The sequence below is a fragment of the Colletotrichum chrysophilum genome (assembly GCF_026319265.1).
Source record: "Colletotrichum chrysophilum strain AFK26 chromosome Unknown scaffold_23, whole genome shotgun sequence".
In the NCBI taxonomy this organism is placed as follows: Eukaryota; Fungi; Ascomycota; class Sordariomycetes; order Glomerellales; family Glomerellaceae; genus Colletotrichum; species Colletotrichum chrysophilum.
This window is the reverse complement of record NW_026517310.1, coordinates 191765-204589: the sequence shown is the minus strand read 5'-3', so window position 1 is coordinate 204589 and position 12825 is coordinate 191765. Positions and strand designations below refer to the sequence as shown.

The window sequence follows — 12825 nt, the reverse complement described above, 5'->3', positions numbered from 1 at the left end:
GCATGAAAGCCAAAATACACAAGTAATTACGACAAGGTTCTTTCGCAGGGTGAGAAACGGGACGAGGTGACTGCGCCATGCTTCTTTACGCCGACCCGCCGGCTCCGATGCCGTGGCCGAGAGCACCGAGACTGTGGATGTCCGTGCTCCGGCAGCGGCCGGTGGCAAGACCCCGAAAAAAACAGGGACCAGGTCCGCGGGGGAGCGGAGTTTCGGAGTCCAGACACAGCAACTCGTCCCATCATCTGATCTCATGCAAAACGAAAAGCCTTCATCCTTATTAACCATACATACTCGGCCGGATGTCCAAAGGAGCCGATCCTGACTCGTCTACAAGCCTACAATCATTAAACCATAAAATGTCCCTTTCCGCAAGAGAGTTACAGTCATCTTGCCCCTTTTCCGTCCGAACTCCAAAAACATAAAAATCATCACACATCATCACAAAGATCTGAGCTCAACATCCCTCCGGTACGTCCAGGAGTGTGCGTCAGCGTATACCTGCTTGTATCCGAGGACGCCCTCGACGAGGGAGAGCACGATCGTTGGCGTGACGGTGAAGGTGCCGCTCCTGTTCTCGGCGACCAGCACCAGCCGGTCGATGATGGCGCCAAGACCAAAGGCGCACTGGTGGAGCTTGACCTCGACCGCGGGGGGCTTTGCAAAGTATGTTAGCAGCCGTCTTCCAAATATAAGTTGATGGGCATACCTTTGTGCTGAGCTGGTGGTTCACGCGGCGCCACTTCTTAAAGTACTCGGACAAGAACTTGAGAGTACCGCTGTGGCTGCACTGCACCTCGATCTCGTGCGCGCTGCGGGCGTACACGAACAGGTGATAAGGGGGTTTGCTGAGCAGATCGTCGGGGCGGGGCAGAGAATCCGCGCGGGGGAGGATGTCCGGCCCCGTCGTCGTCTTTGCAGAGGTCTCTCTGTCGTTCAGAGAGAGGTGGCCAGCCCGCACGTCCAACCCCACGTCGGCCCACTCGTCGCCCGACATCCGCGGGGAAATGGTGTATGACGGCGGGAGGTGGTGCTTGTCGGAGAAGCACTCCTTGATCTCGCCCTGGAAGAGGGGGAAGAGCTCTGCGGGGTGGTTGAGCTGGCGTCTCGGCAGGGCAATGATGAAGCCGCCCCGCTCGTCGGACCATGTTGACGATGCCTGGTCGTCGCGGGAAACCTGGTCGTGTTAGACTCGATAATCGATGGAAACGGTAAATTTTAGCTTACCTCGACAAAGAGACGGAGGTTGACATATGTCACCTTGAGCTTCTCCAGCAGGCTCTCGGTCCAGTCCGCGTTCTTGTCGTCGTCGAGGAGCTCTGTCGCGGCCTTGGTCCAGGTCTCAACAGTGCCGGCCACGGCGGCAACCAAATCGCCCTTGTCAGAGTAGACGGTGTCCAATTCGGCCAGCAAAAGTTGCCAGTCTGGTTCGACATCGATATCAAGGCCGAGGATGTTCTTCAGCTCCTTGAGTGCCTTTTGGAGCTGGCTCTCCTCGCTTGTCCAGTGGTCGCGGATGGCAACCTTGGCCTTGAGTGGTCTGCAGATCGTGTTAGTCGCTCGGTTGCGGGTGGGTCCTGAGAGGGCATCGCGGGATACTCACAAACTAGACATACTGAATAGCGTAGTGTTGTCAATGTTTGTATGCAACGAATATGCTTGTGTGTTATGAATGTTCTGATGATGACAAGAGTCTCTCTTCTCTGCTCAAAGGCGAGTTGTCGACGGTTGATATTGACTTCTCGAGACTTCGCAATGACAGGGGTTCACCATCTCGTGTCAGTCCACAATCCACCCCAGACGCCAAGATGAGCGGACAGACCCAGCTGAAGGCGTGGCGTCAGGTCTCCTGCCAGGCAACGAGGCGGAGCCGACGCAAAATGATACACAAGAAACCGTCGAAGCGTTCTGCAACTGCCATGGCTGGACCAGATTGCATGATCAAGGCAGCCTGACCATCGGCGATCAGCGGGTGGGGACTCGCGCGGGGAATGGTGCGTTGCTGCGAACATGCCATTTTGAGGGCCATTTTCGGTGTCAAAGCAGGTTGCACCGGGTTTCAACTCTTCGACAACACCCCCGGTACCTGAACCGGGCCAAGCCGGGGCCGCGGGCCTTTACGGGCCTGAGCTGAGCGTTCGTACCATCGCCGCGGTCCGGTCCGACATGCAGTGAGCAGAGCCGGAATGATGTCACTGACTCACACTTCGAACCACGGAGAAAATCGATCTGTCCCGTGACCAGGTCACGATGCGACGCAAATATCTTCGTCACTTGGATGTGGTCATTTTCGTGTCGTGTGTTGATGAAGTCGCCAACTTTGCTGCCTGAAGACTTCAGCACAATTAGCGCACTCAACCACCCCCACAGCTGGGTGCGCCCTGTACTTGAACCCCTGAAGCTGCCTTTAGCCTCTGCGCCACCAGCAAACTTCACCTTCATCATGTCCACATGTGGAAAAGACCGCGGGAATTTCGCAGCGACTAAACCACGAGGCGGGTCGCTAGGCTGACTGCTCGCGTGCCTGTCAAAGGGGTAGGGCGAGATCTAGGTTCAAAGCAGCTTAACTCGGCCGCCCAGGCTAGGGTGAGAACTGTATCGCGGAGCTTGCGGCGGCCGTTAACGGGCCAAGATCAATGTTGGAGAAATGATCATCAGAGAGCTGAAAAAAGAGGCTGATTGAGAGAGGAGATGGAATGCCTTGAGCTAGACCTCGATTGTTGACAACGAGAGCGGGAATGTCGGGATAAAAGGCCGCTTCATCACCGCCGTTCTGGTACATACAGCAGCAACTCGCTCATCTGATCCGGCTCATCAAGAAAACAAATCTGAAAATGTCTCGTCTTCCCGCTGCTGAGAAACTGCCTTTGGCACTCCGCAAGAACAGTATGTGATGGTTCCCAGCTTCAAATCGCACCGCTAACAGACAAGTCCGCGATGACTGGGAGAGCAAGAAAGAAGACCTCCAGAAGCAGCTTTCGGACGTCCTTGGCGCCGAGTGGACGTTGAACGACATCAACCCGAACGAGCTCTACCCGTACGCCGGTGATGGCTACGCCAAGCAGTCTCTCGGCAGCTGTATAGCTCAGTGAGTTGCCAGCGGTCGAATCATGCATCGCCTACTAACACTCAGTAGGTACATTACATCCGCCATCTACAACCTCAAGTCTTATACAGAGAACTACGGCGAGGAAGGTAAGAACGAGATCAACTCAATCTGCCATACCCGATCCCTCATCATCGACCTCGATGACCGTCCCAAGGACAAGCGGGTCTCGTACTGCGGCGTGACGGTCAAAGACGGCAAGCTGGCTCTCGTCTTCTCCGAGGGCAACCTCGGCACCAACGTCGACTACGCCATTGACTCACAGGGTCTGCTGAAGGCTCTCAACGAGGCCCCGCCCGCCCCCGGGGCCGAAGCGGCCATGAGCTACGCCGCGCGCACCTCGGTCAGGCAGGAGTACGACGAGAAGATCGAGGAGACCCGCAAGAAGCTGGGCGACATGCTCGAGAAGCCCGACATCGTCCTCGTGCCCAACTTCGAGACCAACTTTGCCAAGATCATGGAGGAGAGCAAGAAGAAGAAGAGCGAGGTCAGGGATGACTGGGAAAGTAACCTGGGCAATTTCACGCGGATGTACTTTGAGGGCTTGGTGTACCAGATGGGATACCAAAAGTTCGACAAGGACGACCTTTTGAGGGAGAGTTTCAACGAGGCCGTCGACAAGGGGGAGATTCACTTTCGCATTGTGGACAAGATGTCGTATGCGACGTACGGCGAGGTTGTCGTCGAGGACGGGGCTGTTTATGTCCAGGTAAGTTGCCTGCATGCGTTTTCGGGGGTAATCGTACTGACCAATGCCTAGACTCAAGCCAAGAACTTTGGAACAAACGTCGACTATGCTGCCGAGAAGATGTTGGATCAGCTTTAAGTTGTGTTGAAAGTGATGAACCGAACTCATCGGCCTGGGGTTACTATTTCGGCATGTACATATATCAAATAATTACTTTGCCCTGTGGCACCACCGCCTCCCGCTCAAGAGATAACTGCACATTTCGAGCTCCAGGAAAGCCCCGAAGAGACTCCCGACGACCACACCTCCCGCATCGCCAGCAGTGACGATGCACATACTAAACTCTCTGTCGTTGGCGTCTCGAGTCTCTTCCATAATTCTCACCAAAACGTTAATGTACACCAACCCGCTCGACAGGCCCGTCGCAAAGGCAAGTGCAAACGAGAGATTCGTCGACACAAGAAAGACGGCGTTGAAGAAGGCGAGTATGGAGGCCGCAGTCAAAATAGCCAGAGGTGCCCTGAGATTTCGAAGAGGGTAAAAGGTGACTGAAGAACGAGCCAGCAACGTCCCGAGGTGGATGGACACGCCGTAAGTCGCCGTAAAGCGGGAAAAGGTCCCAAAGACAGATCCGTCTAATGTCCTCGCGACCCCCTGCTGCAGGAAAAGTAACAAAGATGCTGCGAAGAGTGGCAGCATATCCGATCTCGCCAGGCCAAGAATAATCTGCACATTAGCCCTCATCGAAAGCGAGCCAGACCTTCGCCTATGCTGACCAGCTTCCAAACACGATTGCCTCTCTGCGCGATCCCTATCCTGTCTGCCGGCCCATTTTGTTAGGTTCTGCTGCAAGATTGCAAAGTGCGCAAGCACCAATAACGCAACAAGATAGAAAACCCCTCCCGTCGCGCTTCTCAGGACCTTGCCCGCTTTGTGCGCCAGAACAAACGGCCACACGGCGTTGCTGACCATCCCGGCGCCGGTCCCGAAGCCCCACCCCGCAAGCGCGTGCACGCCGGAATGCCCGACCATCCCGAGACAGGACACCTCCATCACGGACGCCGACACGGACGCTAGCACCGACATGGCAATCCGCACCGGCGGTAGCACATTCGGCGGCGTGTCATCGGCGACCTTTTTGGCAACGAGCCAGCATGCGGCGACGACGAGAGGCCGTATTCGGCATGGTAAGCGGTGGATGACGAAGGGGAGCGACAGCTTCACCGCGACACAAGGCAGAAGCTCGATGAGCGTGACGACGGCTCGGGGGTACGGGATGATGAGGTAGTTGGCGGCGTATATAATGGCCGGGAGGATGGTGTTGGCCAGCCCTATGAACAAGGCATCAATTAGCGACAGGATCGAAATGAAGTGCCATTTAGATAAAACTTACCTAGGCATGCAAACCCCAAAAATGTCCGAACCTCGTCAAACGATGTCTTGCTTTTCGGCGCCATCATCAATCGAGGCAGATGGCTTCGGTTTCGGATGGTGCTAGACTCAAGGTTCAAGAGCACGCACTCGCACGGCACGCCCGCAGCCGAGAGCGAGACACGGCCTCGTTCAAAAAGAAAAACAACTCACAAGGGATCGCATCCCCTGCAACAAGGCAGACGGTCAATTGAAACGATACCCGTCCACCACGTGCAGCCTGAAGCAACCGCCAAGCATGGATGAGCGGTTCGCGGGGGCACTGTGCGGGCGAATCGAACCCACCACGTGGGGAGGGTCTGCCGAATGATAGGGACGGGAATGGGCCGGTCGCAATTACATACGACGACGAGAACCAGCGATTGCTGACGGCAGTTGATGAAGTCGTCGTCATTGAGCTGTCGCGTGCGGCCCGTGAAATACTTACTTCCACCAGGATAACTGAAATTGGGGGATTTGCATCTGCGGCCGACGATTCACCACGATGTTTGTCAACACCGGCGCCATGATGCGAGACTCTCGGGTTTTTGGCTGGATCACAGGCTCAGAACCCAAGACTGCGTGGCCCTCCATCTCTCTGGACGCAGAGACTCAGCATGGCCGTCGCAGGGCGCCGCGGTTCGCTCGAGCGCGTGCTTCTTTGTTGAAGGTTGTCCTACCAATCGGCATCCTAATGTGTGTCACGGCAGCTCTTCTGACGAGTCTGGTGTGTTTGTCCTCTTTGTAAGAGATACCCCTGCTAACGCTGCACAGTTCCCATCAGAGGCCGTATACCTCGTCAGTGTGTTCGACTCGAAAAGAGTCATCTCCACGGCGCAGCTGGAAAGTCTCAAAGCACCCGCCCATGTAGACACCGGCGGCTCTCGACGGTTGAGGCTGTTCATGCCCGCCGATGGGCCGAATATCAACCTTTGCAAAACCACCATGTCTGCCGTGGCGCTTGGCTATCCCTTGCCCACCCTTCTCAACTGGAACGGAGAGTTCAACAGGCCCGACTGGCACTTTGCAGGCTCGCACATTGCCAAGTTGGAGTCTCTGCTCGCTGTCATTGATGCCCTCTACGAGAAAGACGATAGCCTGAACGAGAACGACCTGGTCCTTCTCGTCGATGCCTACGACATTTGGTTCCAGCTTCCTCCGTCAGTTCTCATCGAACGTTTCCACCGCCTCAACAGCGACGCAGATGCCCGCGTGAAGAAGCAGTGGGCAGAGCATGGCTTCAAAGAGGGTTTCCCGATCCAGTCTCCCAAGCAGAACATTGTTGTCACCACCGCGAAAGACTGCCAACCGGACTGGGAATCAGGGTCTAACCCCCGGTATGAGTATTGGCCGGATTCCCCCCTGCCCGCGGATTTCTACGGCGAGGGGACCGACGAGATCCTCCCGTATGTATTCGACTCCGCTAGGAAGTACAAAAAGATCCGGCCTCGATGCGTAAACAGCGGGATGATCATGGGCACCATCGGCGCCTTGAGAGGAGCGCTGCAAAACGCCAAGGAAAAGGTTGACAAGGCTGCCATGGGCGGTCGGCAGCTATGGAGTGACCAGGCCCTCTTCGCTGAAGTCATTGGAGACCAGGAGATGTGGCGGTACTGGATAAGAGGTCTGGCTTCGACGTGGAACGGAACCGCATCCCACGACCAGCCGAGAGATTTGCCTCGCCATGTCCGGGACATCGCAAACAGTGCACTGGAGGGGAAGAAGTTTGAGTTCGGTATTGGGCTAGACTATGAGTTTGCCACAATCCCACCAACATGCTCCTCGGAAGACGATGGCTTCTTCGTCAGGCTCGACGACACCGAGATGGTGAAAAAGGAGTCGGAAAAGTCTGGCGTGACCGGCGGCGTCAGGGTCAAGGGCATCCCGCCAGAACTGAAAGGCTCCGAAGGACCCCTGCCTGGACTCGGCTCGAGTTGGGGAAAGGTGCCTCTGTACACCGACTTCTTCTTCGGCAACACGCCCGTTGGTATCCATCACAACGCCTACGTCTTTGGTCTCAAACCATGGCGACTGGAACACTGGTGGAACATGACTTGGTACTATCCTCATCTTCGACAACTCGTCACCAAAGCGCTGCACTCCAACAGCAAGCTTACGCCCTTGACAAGGCTGCCGTTGCGAGAAGACGGCGGAAATGAGATGGTGTACTGGGCTTTAGACGATGACGAAAAGACGGCCATGATTTTTGACGGATCGAACCAGACATATGCGTCAATCAGCTGGGACGGCTTATGCCAGAAGGGAGACACCAAGTGGCATGACGTTCTCTTTGGGGATCACAAGGGGCCGTTGGTTGTTTGAGTATTGAAGATTGATTTTTCTATTGTTTATACCCAGTTCTGTAGTAATGAAGCGCTGCCAAACTAAACCAAGTGAAAGGGTATCATTCTATACGAACCGCGTCATCAAGACCAAACTCCAATGTATGCTGCCAACTGTCAATGAAACCGTCCTACAGCGTGCTGTTTCTAACGATGCCATTCTCCGACGTCACGAATGGCGGCAGCTCAGGGGGGCTGGCGCCGTTACGGTAGAGCCACAGTCTCGAGAGATCCTTGACCCTGACTGTCCTCTTCCTGTTGCGGCCTTTGAGGCGCTCTCCGTGGAACTCGACCTCGTTAGCAAAGTCTCGGCCCAGGTAAGACACCTCAAAGGCCTCACGGGCGTTCTGCCCCGCATCTCCCTGCCTCCCGACCTGGATCTCACTCTCCATAAACTCGTTTGTGTCCGCGGCGCCAATGTATTGCCCCGTCTCTGCGTCCTTCTCCAGAGGAAACATGCCGTCCAGGTAGTGCTGGCAAAACTGGTGACCTCCACGCTCCGAAGCCCTCACAAACAAACGCCCGATGAAACGCGGCATGCTGTGGTCTGCGGTCAGAGAGGTGCAAAAGTGCAAAACGCCCCAGATCGCTACGAAGTCGGTCGAGTGGGCGTAGTGTTCGACGTGGCCGATGGCACGGTCGAGGGCGGCGGTGGATGATCGGGAAGACGACAGGGACGAGGATTCCTTGGACAAGGTCGGTGTACGAGCGTGTCCGTTTTCGGTGCCGTTGGGGGTGCCCGAAGCTCGTCGCCGAAGACCAGTCGTCACCGGAGATATGGGGCTTCCGTTCGGTTCGATCTGAGCCATCGTGGTCGTGGTCAAAGTCATGGCGGCCGGGTTACGTTGCGCCAGGTTCTGGGACGCGACGTGGCGATGGGGGTTGTTGAAGTGGTTCGCAGCGTTACCAAAGGTGTAGACCTCAAGCTTGGCAAGAAGATCCTGGGGCAGCTCCTGGAGAAGCCAGTCGAGGACGAGACCGCCTTCGATGCCGCCCTGGGAGTGCAGAATAAAAACCACCTTGGAGTACTTTGGATTGTACAGCGTCTCTTTGACGATACGATAGCACATCCGTACGTCGTAGGTGGCGTAGCCGAGATTCCGCTGGATCAGGCACTCGACGACGTCGAACAGGATGCCGGAGGTTTGGTTGTGGATGCCGAGAATGGGGCGCTTAAAGGTGAGGGCCAGACGGTTGAGGTTGTTCTTCATCCAGTGGTCGCTGCATCTGGTTAGCCGCCGTTTGCAGATTGGTTGGTGGATCACTTACCCAACGGCGACGCCGTTCAAAAAGATCCATTGCTCGTGAGCATGCTCAGGCAGCTCTGGAGCGTACTTGGGATCCGACGTGTATGTGAGAGTTGGGCCGTTTAGGCAGAGACAGAGGAGATAGTTGACGGTGAAGAAGACACCCAACGCAAGGATGTCGATCCACAAGGGGAAAAAGATGGTCATGGGGAGTGCCAGAATGAAGCCGATCTGTAGCACACATAGCAGGAGATGCATGCCGACGCAGAAGAGGTTCTGCCTCGTAAAGGCCAGCTCGTCAAGGGCGCCAGAGTCGGATGGGGTAATTGGCCAGACGATCCATGGAAGGGCCCAAATGTATCGAAAGAAGTAGTAGATGTCGTAGGCCAGCAGCTTCCAGGGAAAGTCCGTGTAGGAGTAGTTGATGACGGAGCTCCCGCCGACCTGGGAGCCCAAGAACTTTGTCGAACCCATCCTCTCTTTGAGCAACTCGTCGCGTTTCTGGTGTCGTGCCTTGTGCCTAGCAGACAACTTCTCTCCCAACCATGGGATGCAAAAGATTCCCCCACCCATGACGACGAGACCCGCGCAGGAGGAATTTATAGCAGAGCAAGGGTTTAACAGAAATTGGCAGAAAGGGTATGTGATCAAGTGACCGGTCCACCGTATGGGGTTTGTGTCATTCGCAGAAGACGAAGGACGGGTGCTCACGCGGCATTATATTCCCCATGGGCAGTAGGAGATGGAGGGCACGCCGGGTGAGACACCAGTAAACACCAACCACCAAGCCCGAGATCCTAGCACCTGGCGGCAGACTGGGGAAAGAAGGCCAGCTTCCAAAAAAGAGACGATGCAGGTGCAGGGCTGAGCTGGCCGCCTTTGCTGGGGATTATCGACGGCGCCGCCCTTTGGCTGGTCACTCGACCGGGGCGCGCACCAATGAGGTGCCATGGTCAGCAGCTAGCGATGATGTGGTAGGACCCGGAGGGGGGTCTGGGGGCGCCACCCGCTGCCGCTGCCTGCCCCGTCGCTAACGCATCTGGTAAGGTAGCGTGGGTAGGTAGCTCTTGATCGCCAAAGGTGCCTTGTTGGGTGCAAGTACGAGGCATGCAGTCAGATCTGGGCAGTGCAGGGGACGAGGATAGGCATGGCTGCGAGGCTCCGAGATTGTCTTGTGCACCGACAAGAGGCCAATTGCGAGTGACGGGCTGTGGTTGCGAACGGAAAGGCCGTATGCCCCGTGTCTGAGGTGCATATGTTGGTGTCTTGAGGCGGTATTGAGGCCATCTCGGTTGGGGCTTGTTCGTACAGAAGACGCAAATGCTTCGGCTGGTGAGCCAGGTGCCCAATTAACCCAATGAGACGCTCCATCTGTCGTCATAACTGACGTTGCGCGCTCAGCCTATCGGCACGCCTAACCCGGCAGAGTCATCCTCCCAGAATAAAGACTGAGGAATTGCGGTGCCTTGCCGTGCTTACCACAGAACCTTGAAGACAGGTGTCACCGAAGAATGGATGTAGCCTTTGTGGGAGCTGAAACGCAGCCTTGCCGTGTCTTGGTTGCTCGCCGGCTTGAGGCAAAATAAGTCAACGGCGAGATGAGGTTGAGCCGCCTAGGCGCAGACGACGTTGGCTGCACGCAGATATGTTGCAGCCTGGTTCCTCATTACTCGTTACTGAATGTCTGCCTGGAGTCTCGGCAGCATCAGTTGTCTCATCATGGAATTCTGCGCATGTGTTGTGCGCAAGTCAGCGCGAGCAGCTTGGGCTGAGTGCGCGGGTGGGGCCGTCGAGCATCGTGAGATGGCAAAAGCTGGACGAAACTTGGGAAATCGATTTTGGGACTGTTCTGGTACCCCCGAAGCATGGAATCCGACGCCCGGGCCTCTTCAGGGGTACCTATTTTGACCGCCGTAGAAAATCTGCTGCAAAAAAAAAACCCGACGACCTGACGGGCTGAACTTGATATGGTCCGTGCGCCAGTGACTGGTTGTTTGGTGGGGTGCGTTTGTTGACCAAACATTGGTCTCGACTCTCACCAGTGAAGACAGAGCCCAAAGCTGACAACTTCGAATTGGCTATTCCAAACAACACACAACCGCGGCTATAGCCTACTACTTCCCGTCATGTCTATGCTATCAATTCACCTGGAGCAAATAGCTCTGTCGTGCGAAGGCATCGACTCTCTCCCGTACGCATCCTATCCCTCCTTCCGCGAATCCCACTGACGCGCCTCAGATTCCCACCTCCCAAAATCTTTACAAACGCTATGCTCTACAACAGCGACATCACCTCTCTGATCCGCGACACCGAAGCCCACGAACGCGCCCTCTTCTCCGTTCCACCTCCCCCAGCTCCCGCCACCTCCCAGAACCCAGACCCGAAGCCCAACAACCGCCGCCAGACCGTCTTCAACGTCGCTTCGGGTGAGGTCACAACCGGCCCCCCGGCAACCCGTGGAGGTGGCGGCGGCGGGCCTCGTAGACACACCGCCGTATCTGCCGTTTTGGGAGGCGATCTGCACGACCAGCTACGCCGCGGCGAGCGTCAGGCAGCTAGCAAGGGCGGCGACGTCGACGTCGAGGTCCTGCTGAAGGGAGCGACGAAGCTCTGTGGTGTTTACGCACTGCCCGGAGCTCTGGAGAGAATCCCACAGCTGAGGAACCGTTATGCACACCAGACGAACACGCTAGCATACTACGAAGCCAAGGTCGCCGAGCACCAGGCCGCGTTGGAGAGGATGAACAAGGACCACTGGATGGGCGACGAGGAGGAGCCAGAAGACGACGAAGAAGAAGAAGACGAGGACATGATGACCGAGGAGGAATACCGGGCTGAGGAAGAGCTAGTGCGCGACCTCGACAGGAAGAAGCGCGAGCTGCAGCAGCGGCTGCGCGCGATGGACAAGGACTTGGGGGGGCTGTTGAACATGTGAACGGATTGGCACTTTACGAGGCTACGACCATGATATCCAATGCGAGTTCAGAAATTATTTTTACATGTTTTGTACAGAATTGCCGAGTGTCCTAACACGACAGGCCGTCTTGCCCGCTGGCGCCCTTGCCGCCCTCTCTCGCTGCGACGAGCGTCTCCAGAAACTCACCAACATCCTGCGCGCCGCCAATCTCGTACTTGTCGTTGATGACAAAGTGCGGCACGCCTCTCACGCCCATCCGGTACGCATCCTCGACCTGCCTGTCCACCTCCTCGCCTCCCTTGCCCTCCTCGAGCCACTTCTTGACCTCTTCCTTTGCGAGTCCACCCCGGACGGCAGAGTCCACAATCGTGTCCCAGCTGGTGATGTCGCCGCCCTCCTCAAAGTAGCTCTTCATGATCGAAGTCACCACGGCGTTCTCAACCTCGGGGCCCTTGGTCTTGGCCAGCTGTATCGCGCGGTGGGCGTCACGCGTGTGTCCGACCTTGCCGTCAAACGTAAAGTTGAAGCCCTCCGCGGCGCCGAGCTTCTTCATGCGCGCGTGCATCATCTCAAGCCTGTCGGCGCCGAAGCGCGCCGCCATGCGCTCGTTGACGGGGACGCCCTTCTTGGGCGCCGTCGGGTCCAGGTAGTATGCCTGCCATGAGACGTTGAACTTGTCTTCCTTGCCTGCAGGGTAGGTCTTTTGGTACAGGTCAATTGCCCTGTTGAGACGGGCCTTGCCGAGGTAGCACTATCTCTTGTTAGCTAGTGAGTGTGTAAGTGAGGGTTGGCGGGGCTTACAAAGGGGCAGACTGGGTCTGAAATGACTTTGATGTTGAAGTTGGCCATTTTGCTCACTTGCCGTGCCGCGTTCATTCGATGACGCCAAAAACTGATGCAAATCTTTTAATAAGTCGAAATCTTGGCCACACCAACATTCAGCCAGGGATGACGGCCGTGAAATGGTATTTATGATGACCCGGCCTCGGGCCTAAGCTCAGATACGGGCGGGACTCCGCCAGGTGCCGATGCCGACCTGATTACCAATCACTTCGGGGCGCGCTCCGGACGGAATCTTTTCTTGGCCGGCGGGACGGTTCTTCATCAATGACTGC

The 12825-nt window shown here is 56.4% G+C and overlaps 6 protein-coding genes across 6 annotated transcripts; 3 read left to right on the top strand and 3 right to left on the bottom strand.

Annotated features, from left to right (window-relative positions):
- Positions 1-441: 441 nt before the first annotated feature.
- COL26b_003971 (uncharacterized protein) lies at positions 442-1614 on the bottom strand (the record flags this gene model as incomplete). The annotated part of the gene is made up of 4 exons (XM_053176856.1): positions 442-657; positions 710-1177; positions 1228-1540; positions 1604-1614. The coding sequence occupies 4 exons, from the start codon at positions 1612-1614 to the stop codon at positions 442-444; spliced, it is 1008 nt and encodes a 335-aa protein (XP_053039178.1).
- A 1220-nt stretch (positions 1615-2834) lies between these two features.
- Positions 2835-3932, top strand: COL26b_003970 (uncharacterized protein; the record flags this gene model as incomplete). Its single annotated transcript, XM_053176855.1, has 4 exons — positions 2835-2886; positions 2932-3088; positions 3137-3815; positions 3867-3932. 4 exons carry the CDS (start codon positions 2835-2837, stop codon positions 3930-3932), a joined length of 954 nt encoding a protein of 317 aa, XP_053039177.1.
- Positions 3933-5709: 1777 nt separating this feature from the next.
- On the top strand, positions 5710-7526 carry COL26b_003969 (uncharacterized protein; the record flags this gene model as incomplete). Its single annotated transcript, XM_053176854.1, has 2 exons — positions 5710-5931; positions 5979-7526. The coding sequence occupies 2 exons, from the start codon at positions 5710-5712 to the stop codon at positions 7524-7526; spliced, it is 1770 nt and encodes a 589-aa protein (XP_053039176.1).
- A 151-nt stretch (positions 7527-7677) lies between these two features.
- Positions 7678-9366, bottom strand: COL26b_003968 (uncharacterized protein; the record flags this gene model as incomplete). The annotated part of the gene is made up of 2 exons (XM_053176853.1): positions 7678-8767; positions 8816-9366. 2 exons carry the CDS (start codon positions 9364-9366, stop codon positions 7678-7680), a joined length of 1641 nt encoding a protein of 546 aa, XP_053039175.1.
- Positions 9367-10919: 1553 nt separating this feature from the next.
- On the top strand, positions 10920-11728 carry COL26b_003967 (uncharacterized protein; the record flags this gene model as incomplete). The annotated part of the gene is made up of 2 exons (XM_053176852.1): positions 10920-10984; positions 11032-11728. 2 exons carry the CDS (start codon positions 10920-10922, stop codon positions 11726-11728), a joined length of 762 nt encoding a protein of 253 aa, XP_053039174.1.
- A 91-nt stretch (positions 11729-11819) lies between these two features.
- On the bottom strand, positions 11820-12559 carry COL26b_003966 (uncharacterized protein; the record flags this gene model as incomplete). Its single annotated transcript, XM_053176851.1, has 2 exons — positions 11820-12461; positions 12512-12559. 2 exons carry the CDS (start codon positions 12557-12559, stop codon positions 11820-11822), a joined length of 690 nt encoding a protein of 229 aa, XP_053039173.1.
- Positions 12560-12825: the final 266 nt, after the last annotated feature.